The 18,140-nt window shown below is 40.8% G+C and overlaps 1 protein-coding gene across 8 annotated transcripts; it reads right to left on the bottom strand.

Annotated features, from left to right (window-relative positions):
- Window positions 1-2,517: 2,517 nt before the first annotated feature.
- CHMP5 (charged multivesicular body protein 5) lies at window positions 2,518-18,126 on the bottom strand. 8 transcript variants are annotated; one of them, XM_081518799.1, is made up of 11 exons: window positions 18,004-18,126; window positions 17,047-17,151; window positions 16,723-16,900; window positions 16,408-16,506; window positions 16,050-16,293; window positions 15,594-15,640; window positions 10,542-10,635; window positions 10,336-10,407; window positions 6,303-6,411; window positions 4,340-4,452; window positions 2,518-3,218 (listed from the first exon to the last, which is right to left on the bottom strand). In XM_081518799.1, exons 5-11 carry the CDS (start codon window positions 16,083-16,085, stop codon window positions 3,168-3,170), a joined length of 522 nt encoding a protein of 173 aa, XP_081374925.1. In that variant the 5' UTR covers window positions 16,086-16,293; window positions 16,408-16,506; window positions 16,723-16,900; window positions 17,047-17,151; window positions 18,004-18,126; the 3' UTR covers window positions 2,518-3,167. The 8 variants fall into 8 exon arrangements, with proteins under 8 accessions (XP_081374925.1, XP_081374935.1, XP_081374974.1 ...); XM_081518809.1 differs by having other exon boundaries at window positions 16,816-16,900; XM_081518848.1 differs by lacking the exon at window positions 18,004-18,126 and adding an exon at window positions 17,546-17,787.
- Between the last annotated feature and the right edge of the window lie 14 nt (window positions 18,127-18,140).

Genomic DNA, 18,140 nt, shown 5'->3' with positions numbered 1-18,140 from the left:
CTGCTGCTTTATATGAAAGAGAATCCTGTTCTGAAGAGACTATGAAATAAACCATTACAAAGAGATGGGGGCCAACTCAGGCAGCTTTTTATGTCTTGTTGGAGGTGTCGGAACCATGACTTTAAGTAAGAGAATGATATGGTCAGATTTGTATTTTAGAAAGATCAGTACATGGAATGAATCAGTCCATTCATCAGTGATGAATGGACTCAAGGAAGTGAAAGTATGCAAGAGGAGAAAGCAGGTCATTTATTTGGAAAGACTACGTGAGGGGTGTCCAAGCTAAAGACAGCTGTGAGAGGAAAGGAGGGGTTGGATTTGAGAAACATTTAGGGATTAAAAGCAGGGTTTAATAATTATAATTGAATATGTAGGATGAGGCAGAATGTAGGCATCAAGGACAACTCAAGAGCTTTCTGTTTTGAATAATGGAGGGTAATGGTTCCATTAGCTGAGGCACAGAAAACAGGAGAGTCAGGTCTCAGGGGAAAGACAATAGGTGTCTTGGCCATTTGAATGTAAAGTGTCTGTGGGCTTCTAGAACATCCAAATAACTGTCAGGCAATAGCTGGATATAAATAGGATTCTGAAACTCAGGGGCAAGACCAGAGATACAAGTGTAGATTTGTATAGCCTTCTAAGTCAACAGTTAAGCCATGAGAATAGTTGAGATTATTAAATATAAGTGAGCAGACAAAGAATTATGGTGGATAAAGGCTAGACTCCTGAGGAACACTACAGGGCTGGAGAGATGAGGATTTCAAACAGGAGTCTTGGAAGGAATAGTCAGAACAGGAGAACCAGAGAGAGTACCATCACAAAAGCCAAGGGAAGAGTGATTTGATAGAATGATTGTTCACTGGTATCCAATGTACTAAAGAAGTCTAGCTGGAGGACTAAATATCACTCATTAAAACTGGCAATATATGGGTCAGAGATTTAACACTGGCAAGATACAAAATACAGCAGGAATGCTGAGTGTGAAGCTCAAGGTAATGAACTTAACTTGGATGTTAGGTTCTAGGTAGTGGTAGGACATTTAATTAGGAATACCCAGAATTGAAAATAATAAGGAAAGAGGTCTAAGTTAGTGAGTTATTTTGAGTCATTAGTTCATAGGTAATAGTTAAAATCATGGGCATGAGGTATCTCTGGGAAACTATGAAGACTAAGAAGTCCAAGACAGGAACAACAATGGAAGAAATATTTAAAGGGCTGAGTGAGAACTTGTCAGGAAGCCAAGGAAGGTTTCAAGAAGGTAATGATGAATAGTGTTATGTTTGTGCCACTGGAAGGCTTCTGCAAGTGTGAGGTTGGTGGGGGTGGGAAAGGGTTACACCCGTGTTCCATTCTCACCTATAACTAGACAGTGAAGTCGTGAGAAAGGAGCTGTGACTGTTCTTGGCATCCCTTGGGTTGGTATACTCTGCGGAGCTGGTGTTCAAGAAATGTTTATTGATTTGCTGACACACGAAAGGCTGGTGCAAGTGACATTGTGAGGCCCCCAGCGAGGCTGGCAGAAGGGAGGATGGGTCATTTACGACCCTGAAATCTGGCGGGAATTTGGACTTGCTGCAGCACTCCAGGCACCTCCCAAGAAAGGAACAAAGACCCTGGGTTTTTTTCTTTTGGCTGCACAGGATCTTAGTTCCCTGACCAGGGACTGTATCAAGGGCTATGGTAGTGAAAGCTTCAAGTGCTGACCACTGGACTACCAGGGAACTCCCAACCCCTGTTTTTTAAAGTTAATAATTATTAATTTATTATTAATAATTCCTCATAGTAACTGTTAATAATACCTCTGGCAGTTAACAAAGTACTCAAGACAATTACCTCAATTATTCCTCACAAAAGCCTTGTGAGGTAAGCATGATTTTACTAGTAAGGAAATAGAAGGTGAGAGGTGTGAGTAGGTTACTTAGTAGTTATTAGATGCAGACCCAGGGCCTAAGCCTGGATTGCTCCTTGCTCTTTCCTCTACACCAGGGGTCCTCAACCTCTGGGATCCAATGCTTGATCATCTGAAGTGGAGTTGCTGTACCAATAATAGAAATAAAGTGCACAATAAATGGTGATGCAGTGGTAGAGAATCCACCTGCCAATGCAGGAGATGCTAGAGACTCGGGTACGAATCCTGGGTGTGGAAGATCCCCTGGAGTAGGAAATGGCAGCCCATTCCAGTATTCTTTGCCTGGAAAATTCCATAGACAGAGGAGCCTGTTGGGTTGCAGTTCATGGGGTGGCAAAGAGTCAGACACGACTGAGTACACATGCGCAATAAACATAAGGCGCTTGAATCATCCTGAAACCACCCCACCCCAGCACCCCAGCCTCCATGGGAAAATTGTCTTCCATCAAATCCCTGGTGTCAAAAAGGCTGGGGATCAACCACAGCACCACAATGCTGCCAGTTAAATTTGATTTCTGTAGTTTTTAAGCTGAATTGACATTAAAATTATATTAAATTTGGTTTCTGTAGTGGAGGTTTCAAGCTGAGGTAGTATTATTAAAATAATATCCTTTTGAAAAATATTTATTGAGTATAAATAAATGTCCTATACATTAAATATCAAGAAATATTCATTACTGATTATAAGTCAGCTGTAATACTGAAGGAACCAAAGAATCAAAATATCCACCCATGATACTGTAGTGATAATTCCATTCCAATACTGGATACAGTAATGATTTACTCACAAGACACAACAAAACTCACCAAAAAAGGCCATCACTTTAACCAACCTATAACACCACAAGAGAAAATGGTTTTGAATCATAATATGGACAGTCCCACCAATCTCATCTTTGCCATCAATTTATCAGGTCAGTTTGAGATTGTGGAGATATGCTGTCGCAGAATTTAAAAGATTTCCATTTCCTTGGTTTTATTTCAAAATTATTATTAAGGAATTCAGATGGACATATCCAATGATAATTTTAAGTAAGTTAGTCTTTCATAAGAGAAAAGGAATAAAAATTTAGTATAAAGAAAGCCTCCTCCAAGCAATGAGTCTCTTAACAGAAAAAAAAATAAAAGCAACATAATTAACTTTTCCTCCAAGGAAAGGAAAGAAACCTAAATCTGTTATGGCAAACTTGGAAAGATAAATATTCCCCAATCCCAGAATAAGTGTTTATTTTACACGATGTACTTGAATGATGCAAGTCTATGAAGCCGGGATCTGTGGCAATCCAAACTCATCCACCAGGACTCCATCCTGTGAAAAGAAAGAATTGTTCAGTGTCACTATTTTCTGACTGACTTAAAAAAAACTGATTTCAAACATTTAGTGGTCAAAATTCATTTCCAAGTGGTTAATCAGTGAAAACAAAAATCTCACTGATAAGATAAGAACAAGCTTTTTTTTAAGAGAGGTAAAGTGGCAAGTGATAAACCAGGAAAAGAAATGGAAGGGATCAAAAGGGATTACTCTGCAGAGTAAGGGAAGAGTGAGAGAGAGAAACTTAAAGAGTAAACCTTGAAAGGAGAGAGGGGGCTGCGAGTATCCAGGAGTTAAGGAGTGTCCAGAGTAAAGGCTGCGGAGTGAGCACATGCCTCCAGATTCCCACTTTCACTCTGGTCCCAAAAGTGAACCAATACCTTTTGTAGCCTCACCAATCCTCAAAGGAGCAGTGCCCTAGGACAGGAGTCACTGCCATATCATACACTACAGACTTCTAGGCAGTGACTGGGCGTCCCTGGTAGCTCAGACACAATTGGCCTGCAATGCAGGAGACCCAGGAGACCCTGGGTCAGGAAGATCCCCTGGAGAAGGGAATGGCAATCCACTCCAGTATTCTTGCCTGGAGAATCCCATGGACAGAGAAGCCTGGTGGGCCATAGTCCATGGGGTCGCAAAGAGTCAAACATGACTGAGTGACTAAGCATGCACCCACAGGCAGTGACTATCAATTCAGAAACCATAGCTCAATAGTGCATTTAAATCAGGAATCTGTGATCTTCTAAATGTGGAAATAACATACATGCTTCAGGAACCTGTTACAAGGGATTTAAAAAGTAGTGTTAATAAAAACTATTTCAGGAATGCTGAGAAAAAACAACCTATGCACCTGGCACCTTGAAGTGGTCAGAGTGGTGTGGATGGCATGGGCAGTAGAAAAAGATTAAGACAACGCCAGGCTCAAGGAGGAACGGGGGATAAAGTAGGGGAAGACTAACCACAGTCCAATGTAGGAAAATTGGGCTTTAAAGCGTTCCCAAAATAATGACAGAGTCTTTCCTTGTTCTTATTAAATACCTTTTAGATTCCCAGGCTGATGATCAAGCATAAAGTCTTTACCATTTTGCATAGAAAATATAAACAGAAAAAGCTTTCACCTTGTTCTTCGTGTCAGTGGGAACACCTTCTGGAATTGCGGGCGCAGCTGCTGCTTCATCCAAATAAGAACTGTCTTCATCGGCTAAAAGCTCATCGCCCAGTGCATCCAACTCTAAGTTGAAACAGTCAACATTTCAAAAAAATGTAAGCAAAAAAATCGGAGGCTGTTTAAAAAAAAAAAAATTGGAGGCTAGGGATGACTTCCCTGGTGGCCCAGTGGTTAAAAATTCATCTGCCAATGCAGAGGACACGGGTTTGATCCCTGGTCTTGGAACTAAGATTCCACACGCTGCAGGGCAACTAAGCCAATGCACCACAACCACTGAGCCCATGTGGCCGGCAATGAGAAGCCACCACAATGAGAAGCCTGTGCGCCACAACCAGAGTAGCTCCTGTTCACTACAATGAGAAAACCTGCACTCATCAATAAAGAGCCTGTGTGTGGCAATGAAGACCCAGTGTAGTCAAAAAAAATTTCTTTAATTAAAAAAAAAAATTAAATAATTTAAGAAAAAGAAAAAAAGAAAATTGGCAGTTAATGTTAAGAAAGTCAGCCAAATTATTTGCAAAAAGATGAAAATTTAAAAGCAGAGAAGGGATTATTAATTTCTATTTTCAAAATAAAAGATGGCTATTATAAGCAATTTTCAAGGGAACTGGGGTGGTAAAAGTCCATGAAAAACAAAAATTAAAATAAACAAAACAACCATTTCCCACAGGTTTATAAGTCCCTAGTATTCATGAGAAGATTGTATAGTTATTAGTAGGCCAATTCAAATTAGAAAATCCTGACAATAACAAACGTAAAAAATTCTTTCCCATTTACTAATGAACTTGAAAACAGCCAGTGAGAGAAGGCATGAGATTGTTGTATAGGGAGTGACCATGACATGAGATCAGGCTTTAAAAGTAAGTCTATGGCAAAGTTGGAAGTGACCAGGGGGAATAGCAACAGCAAGTAGAAACTCATCAGAGGAAACTCAAGATGAAAAATAAGAAAATAGAAATAAACACGGTACGGGGGCAAGAAGGGGCAGGGGAGGTTATAGTCAAAACAAGAACATGGAGATAAAATAGTAGTAATGGGACAGGGCAATCACCCAACAGAAAATCCAGTTACTCATGCTAGAAACTGACAAACATCTTTGACATCTCCCTCTCTCCACATCCAATCAATCATTAGGTCCTGTCCATTCAACCTACTAAAATTTCTTCAGTATGTCCACTTCTCCGTCTTTGCTGCCACTGCCTTAGTCTCAGGCACCATTATGTCTTAAACGGACTACAGCAACAGTTTCTAAACAACTCTCTGTGAGGCCGCTTCTTAACAACCCCTTCTATTTCATCTTGCTAGCCTCTGCTGATCCTTCGGGTCCTATGCCTGTCCTTGACTCCCAACTAGGTTGGATTCCTCTATGTTCCTATGGTACCCCATACTACTTCTTCCCATCAGTCTGTGCTCTTATAACTCATGCAGTTTCTTACCCTTGCTAGAGGAGAAGCTTCAGGAGTGCAGGGATGGTGTTTATTTTCTTCAATGCTGAATCCCCAGCATCTAACACAGGGCCTGGCATATAGTAACTGATGCACACTAAGTATCAGTATCTGCCAACTACTGTTTCTTGATCAGCTTTACTGTTCTGAGGAAGAGGACTCAAGCAGGAAAATGAAGAGAAAAAAATCAAAAGGAAAATGGCAGGGAATGACAGTGTTTGGTTACCAAGCACAGGTCAGCAGAGGCCTTTGCCCGGATGTTCCTTCAGAGCTTGTCCACCTCAGAGTTGGTGAGGTATGCCGGTCTGATGTGGCTGCCGCCCAAGCTCTGTGCCCAGAGCCAGTACCACAGACGAACTTTCAGGGAACCCTCATAGAAATTTTCTCTAATGCTTGGGAGAAAAGATCCCTGACAGTTGTTCCTTTCAGACACTAGGCTACATATACGTTGCTTTTCCTATAACTTACCTGCTTCGAGGTCATCTTCATCTAATTCTGGGGTGCCGTAACTACGACTCAGTGCTTCTTGGATTTCATTTGCATCTTCCATCATATCCTCTAGCTGGTCTTGTAGATCCTACAAAAATATATATGACAAGATTTTTATTCAATTCTTACCATTTTTCTCTAACTACCCCAGTCTCTATTCTCTCCCCTGAATCTTAGAAACAAGCTATGGACCACATAATCTTCCCCTATTTTTGGTGGTAAAAATGTAAACTTGAAAAATAAAGAACAGAATTAGTAATCTTGCATTTGAATTTAAGATGCTTTGTGGAAAATCAAATTGCTATTCCAAGAAGAGATGCCCATCTCTCTCTTTACAGAAAGTTTGCTTGAAATAGGAAATCAAGCAACATTTATACTATCAAAAATCTTCAAGTTAAGAGAAAAGAAGGTAACTGAGACATGCAAATTACGCTTCTCGAGTCAGCCAAAAACTGCTGCACTGTGGAGGGTAAGGAAGCAGTAGCAGAAACAACTGGATGGTACAAAAAGTTGTACTGGGCCCACCCTACATGGCGAAACAGAAGCGGATTCGGGATAGGCTTGATAGCTGAGACAAGGCTGGTGAAAAAAATTGACCGAGGGCATAAATCTGGGAATAATCTATCTGTACTTAACTAGGGAACTTCTAAAGGGCCACAAAGAATGTAAAACTCATTTGAGAAGTGGTATAGTGTAATAAAGGGCAGTTAGTATAATGGTAAGAAGAGTAGACTGTGGTTAAATATAACCAAGCTAAAATTTTATTCAATATTCAAAAGTTTTATTTCATATTCAATGAAAGTAATGTCTCTTAGGCTTAATTTGCTCATCTATAAAATGAGGTTATTAATAGCCATTCTTCATAGGTAATGATTTATTGTAATAACGTATGTCATAATATGTGTCAAACACTAAACACTTAATACTATATATTGTCTCTTATGTTAAGGATGTGCAGAACAATCTGTTTTTCATATGCTGAAAATTCCACACAGAGGGGAGTGGACTCCTACTGATAATGCAGAGGTTCTAAATCAGCAGAACCTCTAAATTCTGTTTATTCTTCAGAATTTCTAGAGCAATGCAAAACATTTAAAAACTCCTTCCTCACCCCCAAATTAGAGGTTTGTTTTTCCATGTAAGGGATAGAAAATAAAATGGAGAAAAGTACTTTTTTAAAAAGAAAATGCTTTCTGTTTCCAAGTACCAAACTACCACATTGCATTTACTTGTTAACAGTCTGCTACACAGAGAAGCACTGGCTGAAACAATAATTAAGAGGGTGAAAATAACCTAACTAATCAAGTTGAACTTATTTTAGACTTTTACATATCAATATAAGTCACCCAAAATTTCAGAGTGATCTGAAATTTTTTTATATCTAATAGGATATAATAATCCTATTAGAAAGAGTAGGATTTCTAGCAATAGACTCCAGGATAGGCACAGGAAAAAAATCATCACAAAGAATTAGCAGGTTCAATTCTGCAAAAACAAACAAAAGCAATACAAAACAAACATAAGCACTAGACTGGACCACAGAAATTGGGAAATAAAAAAGAAATAGGAGAACACACATGTAAAGGCAGAGTTTTAAAATGAGTACTAGAAAACAATAAAAATGCTTTTCAAGTAAAATATTTTAGGAAAACAAATGGAATTCAAACTATCCAGCCCAGTCAAAGACACACACCCATACACATCAAAAAAGTTAAGAAAGAAAGGGGCTCTCCACCTATTATGCAGGCAAATCTATTAAGGCAGGGGTCCCCAACCCCCAGGCTACAGACTAGTACTGGTCCATGGCCTGTTAGGAACTGGGCCTCACAGTAGGTGAGCTATGAGTGAGCGACATTTCATCTGTATTTTTAGTTGTTCCCCATCACTCACTTTATTGCCTGAGCTCCATCTCCTGTTACATCAGGGGCAGCAGCATTAGATTCTCATAGGAGCATGAACCCTACTGTGAACCGTGCATGCAAGGGATCTAGGCTGCATGCTCCTTATGAGAATCTAATGCCTGATGATCTGAGGTAGAGCTAAGGTGGTGATGCTAGGGCTGGCGAGTGGCTTCAAATACAGAGTATCATTACCAGAGAAGTTTGACTGCACAGAGACCATAATAGATCAATTGCTTGCAGACTCATATCAAAACCCCCAGATGGGACCATCTAGTTGCAGGGAAACAAGCTCAGGGCTCCCATGGATTCTGATTATGGTGAGCTGTATAATTATTTCATTATAGATCACAATGTAATAATAATAGAAATAAAGTGCACAATAAATGTGCTTAAATCATCCTGAAACCACTGCCCACCCCCCAGTCTGTAGAAAAACTGTCTTCCACAAAACCGGTCCCTGGTGCCAAAAAGGTTGGGGACCACTGTATTAGGGGACAGGAGAAGGAAAACCAGGTGGGGAGACACCAGACAACCACAAGTGAAAGACGAAGAAACATACAGAAAACCAGAAATACCAAAATTTCTATTTTGTTCATTAAACAGCACTAATTAAAACACAAGGAACCCTGGAAGTAGAAAATAAAATTCAGTTTCATTGTGTTTGATTATCAAATAATATGATACAAATAAGGCAAGCATACTCAGAACATTTTTCTCAGTGAATCTCTATCACTAAGCCTAAATTCTTGGAAGCAGAAATTGGTGGAGGATTAGACAGGGTCCCAGCAGTATAAGGAGGGGTGCTGGAAAACAGCAAGATGGGAGGAATGCCTTCACTTACTGAAGACTGCAACTATCAGGGAACACCGTGCAGAAGCAGTAAGATGCTGGAGGCACACTAAGAACTCAACTAACAAACCCTGATTAAATGGGGCAGAACCGCTTTATCACACTGAATAGCCTCTCCTTCATTTGTTCACCAACCATTAAATAAACAGAAGGCCAGGCACTATTTGGGGCACTTGGGAATACAATAGTGAACAAAACTGAGTCCCTGCCCTCTTAGAAAGAGACATTCTATTTAGTGTTTAGGGGGAAAGACTGTTATCATATATGCAGAGAAGCCTTCTCCTCTGACCATTACCACTCCCTCTGCTAATCCTGTCTGCCATCTGGGCTGCTCAACTGACAGAGTTAAAAGATGCCGAGCTCCTAGGGCTCACCACTCCAGCTAAAACATGATCTCAAAAAAGAAATGCTAATTCTAGGGACATTATTATTAAAAACCTAAAGAGCTGGGGGGAGGTGATCAAGAGGCACAAACTACTATGTATAAAATAAATAAGCTATAAGGATATATTGCATGACACAGGGAACACGGTCAATATTTTATAATAACTATAAATGAAATAAAACCTTAACAAAAGAAGATGACTAAATTCTGGGGATCTAAAGTACAGTATGGTGGCTATATTTAACAATACTTGAAAGTTGCTAGGAAAGTAAACCTAAAATATTCTCACCGCAAAAATAATAGTAATTATGTGAGGTAATCTTACAGTGGTAACCATTTCACTATATATCTCAAATCACCCCACTGTACACCTTCAACTTACACTATATTATATATCAAGTGTATCTCAATAAAACTGGGGGTGGGAGTGGGCAGGGAATCTAGAGAGAATTACTAGAAAAGGAAACCAATAGTATACCAGGAACCATGATAAGTACTTTATATCTATGTCCCCAATTAACACTTGGGACAATCCTGGGAGATGAGCAGCAACATCACTACTTTATAATTGAGGCAACAGACTAAAAATCATTAAATGAGTTAATAGTAAAAGGAAACTGGGTGTTTATTATGTGCCAGGCATTGTGCGTTTAGATACACCAGCTCATTTATTTCACCCTCATAATAACTGTATGTGGTATTAAGATCCTTAGGTTAACAGTGAGGACCTTTGATGCTCTTTTCCAAGGTTACTCCATTAGTAAACAGGAGGCCCAAGATTCTGTCCCTCTCCTGGGCTCTTCCCATCACATACACATTCATCTGGATGCTTTGAGAAACCAGTGTACATTCTTACAGAAACCAGTACACATCTCACCTCAATCTGGTCAATTTTCACTTGCTTGTATGCTTTCTTCATTTCCTTTACTCCCAATTTCATAGCATCAACCTAAAAAAAGGAAAGAGAACATACCATCTCTTAAGAAGCCATGATGGTTAAACTGTCTTTTAAAAACTATACGAAAAAGAGCACAGGAGTACAAAACTAAAATAAAACCGTGGGAAAAAGTGCTTTGGGAGTACCGTGGTCTTGGTGTCCTTCAGTGACTGGATGGTGTAGTTGGCTTGCTCCATATTAAATGACTGTTGGGCCAGATTGTCCCGCTGTTGCTCGTACCTTTTCAGAGTCAAATGAAAACAGTAATGTGAGGCAGATAGAACTCGTCAGGAAGAAAGTATCTTTAATGCTAGATAAGAGAATCTTCTTAAAGACAACAACAAACCTTAACAAATATACAGAAAAAATGAGAAAAACAATTCAAACATCATTTGACGTTCCTCCAGTCTTCTTCCTTGGAATGTACTTTAACTATAACACTGTTTTCCACTTAACATTATTACTGCTGTTTTCTACATTGCTAAGAAGTCTTAATATATGTTTTTATGTTTTAGATTATTTCCAACACTAAATTCTCACAAGTGGAATTCTTAGGGGGAAGGAGCAAGACTATATTTAAGGCTCTTCGTATATACAGTGATACTTTTTCCAGTAGACTGAACTGCTTGAGGACTGGTATTGTATTTTATTAATCTTGTATCCATAAATAGGTAATCTATCCAACCTAATATATTGCCTGGTACTCCGATTATTTTTTTTTTAAATGGAAGTTTTTGATAATACTATCTCAAAGACTTACATCACTATAGTCTTTATACAGTATTTGAAAACCATCTAACCATTCAACCAGAAGAAAAATGGTCAATGATGCAGGCAAATGGTGGTGGAATATTATCACACCATTAAAAAATATAATGTTTCCAAAGAATATTTAGAAGGACAAAAATACTTGTGATACAACATTAAGTAGAAAAGGATAACTGATATAATACCTGCCATTTGTTTTCTTCTAAAAGATTATATGTACATATACCATGTATGCACAAGCAGAGAAAGAAATTGTAAGAAATTAGCATTTTAAAGGTGGTTATTTCTGGCAATAGCAATCTAGGTGAATTTTCTCTTTTTCTACTCATGTTTATGTGCTTGTCAAGTTTCCACAATTAACATGTATTCTTTTATTAAAAAAAAAAAAGCTACTTAAAAATTGCAATGCTGGACTTACCTGGAGGCCTAGTGGATAAGAATCCACCTGCCAATGCAGGGACATGGGTTCAAAGCCTGGCCCGGGGAAGATCCCACATGTTGTGGAGCAACTAAGCCCATGAACAACAAGTACTGAGCCATTGCTCTAGAACCTGTGAGCTGAAACGGTATACTGAGTCTTCATGCCTAGAGCCTGTTCAGTTCAGTTCAGTTCAGTCGCTCAGTCATGTCCAACTCTTTGTGACCCCATGAACCACAGCACGCCAGGCCTCCCTGTCCATCACCAACTCCCGGAGTTTACTCAAACTCATGTCCATTGAGTCGGTGATGCCATCCAACCATCTCATCCTCTGTCTTCCCCTTCTCCTCCCACCCTCAATCTTTCCCAGCATCAGGGTCTTTTCAAATGAGTCTGCTCTTCACATCAGGTGGCCAAAGTACTGGAGTTTCAGCTTCAACATCAGTCCTTCCAATGAACACCCAGGATTGATCTCCTATAGGATGGACTGGTTGGATCTCCTTGCAGTCCAAGGGACTCGCAAGAGTCTTCTCCAACACCGCAGTTCAAAAGCATCAATTCTTCTGCACTCAGCTTTCTTTATAGTCCAACTCTCACATCCATACATGACCACTGGAAAAACCATAGCCTTGACTAGACGGACCTTTGTCGGCAAAGTAATGTCTCTGCTTTTTAATATGCCCTCTAGGTTGGTCATAACTTTCCTTCCAAGGAGTAAGCAGCTTTTAACTTCATGGCTGCACTCACCATCTGCAGTGATTTTGGAGCCCCCAAAAATAAAGTCAGCCACTGTTTCCCCATCTATTTGCCATGAAGTGATGGGACTGGATGCCATGATCTTAGTTTTCTGAATGTTGAGCTTTAAGTCAACTTTTTCACTCTCCTCTTTCACTTTTACCAAGAGGCTCTTTAGTTCTTCACTTTCTGCCATAAGGGTCATGTCATCTGCATATCTGAGGTTATTGATATTTCTCTTGATTCCAGCTTGTGCTTCATCCAGCCCAGTGTTTCTCATGAAGTACTCTGCATGTAAGTTAAATAAGCAGGGTCATGATATGCAGCCTTGACGTACTCCTTGTCCTATTGGAACCAGTCTGTTGTTCCATGTCCAGTTCTAACTTGCTTCCTGACCTGTATACAGGTTTCTCAAGAGGCAGGTCAGGTGGACTGGTATTCCCATCTCTTTCAGAATTTTCCACAGTTTATTGTGATCCACACAGTCAAAGGCTTTGGCATAGTCAATAAAGCAGAAATAGATGTTTTTCTGGAACTCTCTTGCTTTTTTGATGATCCAGCGGATGCTGGCAATTTGATCCCTGGTTCCTCTGCCTTTTCTAAAACCAGCTTGAACATCTGGAAGTTAACAGTTCACGTATTGCTAAAGCCTGGCTTGGAGAATTTGAGCATTACTTTACTACTTTACTAGCATGTGGGGGCTTCCCTGGTGGCTCAGATGGTAAAGCGTCTGCAATGCGGACTACCCGGGTTTGATCCCTGGGTTGGGAAGATCCCCTGGAGAAGGAAATGGCAACCCACTCCAGTATTCTTGCCTGGAAAATCCCATGGATGGAGGAGCCTGGTAGGCTACAGTCCATGGGGTCGCAAAGAATCGGACACGACTGAGCGACTCCACTTACTAGTGTGTGAGATGAGTGCAGCTGTCCAGTAGTTTGAGCATTCTTTGGCATTGCCTTTCTTTGGGATTGGAATGAAAACTGACCTTTTCCAGTCCTGTAGCCACCGCTGAGTTTTCCAGATTTGCTGGCATATCGAGTGCAGCACTTTCATAGCATCATCTTTTAGGATTTGAAATAGCTCAACAGGAATTCCATCACCTCCACTAGCTTTGTTCGTAGTGATGCTTCCTAAGGCCCACTTGACTTCACATTCCAGGATGTCTGGCTCTAGGTGAGTGATGACACCGTCATGAATATCTGGGTCATGAAGATCTTTTTTGTACAGTTCTTCTGTGTATTCTTGCCATCTCTTCCTAATATCTTCTGCTTCTGTCAGGTCCATACCATTTCTGTCCTTTATTGAGTCCATCTTTGCAAGAAAAGTTCCCTTGGTATCTCTAATTTTCTTGAAGAGATCTCTAGTCTTTCCTATTCTATTGTTTTCCTCTATTTCTTTGCATTGATCACTGAGGAAGCCTTTCTTATCTCTCCTTGCTGTTCTTTGGTACTCTGCATTCAAATGGGAATATCTTTCCTTTTCCCCTTTGCTTTTCACTTCTCTTCTTCTCACAGCTATTTGTAAGGCCTCCTCAGACACCCATTTTGCTTTTCTGCATTTCTTTTTCTGTAGGATGGTCTTGATTCCTGTCTCCTGTACAATGTCACGAACCTCTGTCCATAGTCCATCAGGCACTCTGCCTATCAGATCTAGTCCCTTAAATCTATTTCTCACTTCCACTGCATAATAAGGGGTTTGATTTAGGTCATACCTGAATGGTCTAGTAGTATTCCCCATTTTCTTCAATTTAAGTCTGAAATTGGCAATAAGGAGTTCATGATCTGAGCCACAGTCAGCTCCCAGTCTTGTTTTTGCTGACTGTATATAGCTTCTCCATCTTTGGCTGCAAAGAATATAATCAATCTGATTTTGGTGTTGGGCATCTGGTGATGTCCATGTGTAGAGTCTTCTCTTGTGTTGTTGGAAGGGTGTGTTTGCTATGACCAGTGCGTTCTCTTGGCAAAACTCTATTAGCCTTTGCCCTGCTTCATTCTGTACTCCAAGGCCAAATTTGCCTGTTACGCCAGGTGTTTCTTGACTTCCTACTTTTGCATAGCCTGTGCTCTATAATAAGAGAAGCCACTGCAATGAGATTCCCCACGCACTGCACGGAAAAGTAGCCCCCACTCTCCACAACTAGAGAAAGCCCACACAAAGTAACAGAGACCCAGTGCAGCCAAAAATAAATAAAAATTTGTTTTTTATAAAATTTTTTTTTATAAAAAAATTGCAATGCTACCAATTTAGGAGGTAACAGTTTTACTATACACTCTCATTGCTCTAGGCACCATAATTTTCTTTTTATAACTGTCTAATCTGAAAGGAGTGAGATGATATCTGATGTTTTATAAGAAGTCATTTTGTAAACAAGAATAGAGATACCAATAATCTTTCTGCTCTTTATCAGCTAATTCCACCTGACCTCTGCACTCCTGCAGAGGGTCTTATCAGCTGGAGAGCCCATAAGGTTAAGAACCAAAGATAATGTTGGGTTTCTGCTCAAACACTGGGACATAGTCACTTAAAACAAATTAAGGACTGCTAAATCTTCTGATGGGAGGGAACAAATATTCAAGTTTCCCAATTTTACAGGCAAACAAATGAAATTTTAAAAGGCACATTCTAATTAAATAAATGGGAGAATCAAACTCTACCAATCTGGGAAGTCTATACAGAAGCCACTAGATATACATGGCTACTTAAATTGTTAAAATTAAATAAAATTGGACCTTGAGTTCCTTAGTCACACTAGCAACATTTCAAGTGCTCAATAGGCACACGTGGCTAACAGCCATTATACTGAAGAGCACAGACAGAAAACATCTCCCATCACAGCAAAAAGTTCTATTTAAATGGAGAGTGGTGCAACAGATGTTGCTGAACATGCAGGGGGAGAAAATTCTAGTTAACTGTATGTGTAAATGAAATTTGCAATTAACTGAAGAATGCTTATAAAGTGGTACATGCGTGCTAAGTTGCTTCAGCTGTGTCCGACTCTTTGTGACCTTATGGACTATAGCCTGCCAGACTCCTCCGTTCCTGGGATTCTCCAGACAAGGATACTGCAGTGAGTTGCTGTGCCCTCCTCCAGGGGATCTTCCCAACCCAGGGATTGAAACCCCATCTCTTACATCTACCTCTCTGGCAGGTGGGTTCTTTACTACCATGCCACTTGGGAAGCCTTTATAAAATGGTATGAAAATCTAAAGCAATGGAAGACCATTTCCCTTTTGATTAAAGCTGTTAGAGGAAAGGAGATTATACTTATATAACTTACATCCGCTTTTGCTTTAAAACCCGCAAGGCTTTCTGCTTGACCATATTCTAGGAAGAAAAATAGATTTTAATGAAAGGAAGTAGCAAATATACAAATGGTAAAAGAAACCTCCCATATCCTCAAACTCACATACCTACTTCCTCTCATCTTCAAAGCAGTAGACACAGTGGCTGCCACACTGTTTACCTCCAAAGCGGGCTCTAAGCTCCAACTCACCTCAGTCTTTTCATCCCACATCTCAGTACATTTCCTTTTCTAGGGCATATTATTTCTACTCCAAGTGGGCCAATTTTGTATATTCAGGTGCCTTAGAGAGATTCCAAATTTGGACAGTCTGCTAACCACTCAAACTCACCATGCCCAAACTCTTCAACCTGCTATCACCTTGGAAACGATTAATAACGGCCCCACCAGTCTCTCACTTCTCTAGGCTGAAAACTACTACACCAACCTTACCTTTCCTCTCTCTGTTGTCTCCTCATGCACTGTCATCGTGTTAGATTTTCAGAACTCACTTTCAAATTGATTTCTCTCATGTCATTCTCATGACTACCACCATGGTTTAGGCTTTCATCTCCTCAAGTCTAGGTGGGCTGTCCTGCCTCTGGTCGCTCTTCACTCCATGCCATCCAACTAAGATGGCAGAGAAAATCCTCTGGTCACTTCGCTTTCTATACTGTTTCATAAGTCACTTTGTCTCCTCCAATGAAGATGGAAAAGCAGGTATTATTACTTCACAGATGATAATAATACCTAACATTTACTGACTGTTTCTATGTACTAGACACAGTGCTATGTAGGTCACATGAATTACCTTGTTTAATCTCATGCTGTAAAGCAGATATTATCCCCATTTTACAGATTGGAAAACTGAGGTTCAGTGATGCTAAATAACTTGCTCGCGCTCAAATGCCTAATAAGTTACAGAGATGGGGTAGGGGAAAAAAAGCAGCTCAAATTCACAGTCCATGCACTTACATACACCACCCTATGTTTCTTCCTAACAGAAGAGGAAAGTAAGAAATTAAGTGACTTTATAAAGGTCACAGCTAGTAGGTAGTGATGGTATTAATAGAACACTAGTACTTTTCCCCAACATGCCATTCCTTAACCAGTCTATTATATTTACCTAGCCTGACCAGCCAAGCAACTCATTAGGCTGAGCAGGCCCAGCCTGTCCAGATTGCCACCTTCTCAGTAGAATATGCTAATTCCCACATACATGTTTCTGGATGTGTGATCAATATCTTCTCTCCACCAGGTCAAGCCCCAGTTTTTCTCTCATATCTGGCTGCAAACTCTTCTCCCTGAAGGACACACCATCACGTATGTTTTCCTCTTACCAGACTGTGAGCATCTCTTCTATATCTCTCACCAGCCCTACCACCAGGCCCTACTTCCACAGGTACTCAAATCAAACTGTCACAACTTCTGCAGGAGCTGTCTACCTTACCTTTGCAGGTCCCTCCCTCATCTTCTTGATCTGATCCTTATACTTCACTAGTTCAGCATCCAGCCGAGAAATCTTCTTGTCAATGGATTCTGCTCTGCTGTCCACCTTGAGTGGAAAAACATCAAAGGCAGTGGTAGTTATTGCAATACATTGACATGAAAAGTGGTAGGAGACGAATGAGTATAGAGGAAGAAAGGAAAAACAAAGAAGAGCATATGGTGAAGGTTGAAAACAGCGATTCCTAATTGTGGGGAGGCGGGATTCTCAGAAATCCTGGTCGGGGTTGGGGGGGTGTTAAACTGTATTCCACCGCCCTAGATTCTAAAATTCCAGGGGCGTCCTCTAGCGTTTGAGCAGAAAAAGAATTTGAGAATCACTGGCCTGAGTTGAAATTTCCCAAGAATTGGAGACTAGGCCAGCAGAGGGCTCAATCAGAAAGTGTGAAATGAGTTACTGCCCAATGGACCTCGGCTAGGGCTATAGAGCTAATGCTATTCACTTGGATAGAAGGTGGTGGCCTAATGACAGGAGCTAGAGTTCTCTGAATTTTGTGTAACAGATCCAGGATTGGGTTGCAGATATACTGAGCTAGGATATCAAGCCGAGATTCCTGACGTCGGAGAAGGATGAGGGACGGAAGAGGAGGGAGGGGTAGGGCTGGATGAGGTGGGAAGGGTGTCTGGGCCTATGGCTGGTCGAGGTGATCAGGTAAATTAACGGAGAGTGGACGCGGCCCTGAGTACCAGAGGGGGTGAGGCGCTAGTAGGGTTAAACAATGATGGGTTAGGGTCCCTGGTTTGTGGCGTCAGCAATGACTTGGGTAATAGGAACGAAAGTGGGGTGGAGAGAGCTAAGGTATAATGGGCCCGGGAACCAGGAGTAGACGCCGAACTCGGGGGTGGACGGGTTAAGGGGTGTCAGGGTTCCTGAGCCTAGTTAGCAAGTCTAAGTGCCCACCGTGCCAATGCAGTCAGTCAAGCTGGGCGGCGGAGCCTTGGGTTTCGCTTTCCCGAAGAATCGGTTCATCTTGGGCGGCCGCTAAGAAAACCTAAACACTGGAGCAAACCCAGAAACGGAAGCAGAGTCACCTCCGT

This window comes from Giraffa tippelskirchi, chromosome 1 (assembly GCF_054371585.1).
Source record: "Giraffa tippelskirchi isolate mGirTip1 chromosome 1, T2T-mGirTip1v1.2.pri, whole genome shotgun sequence".
Lineage (NCBI taxonomy): Eukaryota > Metazoa > Chordata > Mammalia > Artiodactyla > Giraffidae > Giraffa > Giraffa tippelskirchi.
This window is presented reverse-complemented; position numbering and strand designations above follow the sequence as displayed.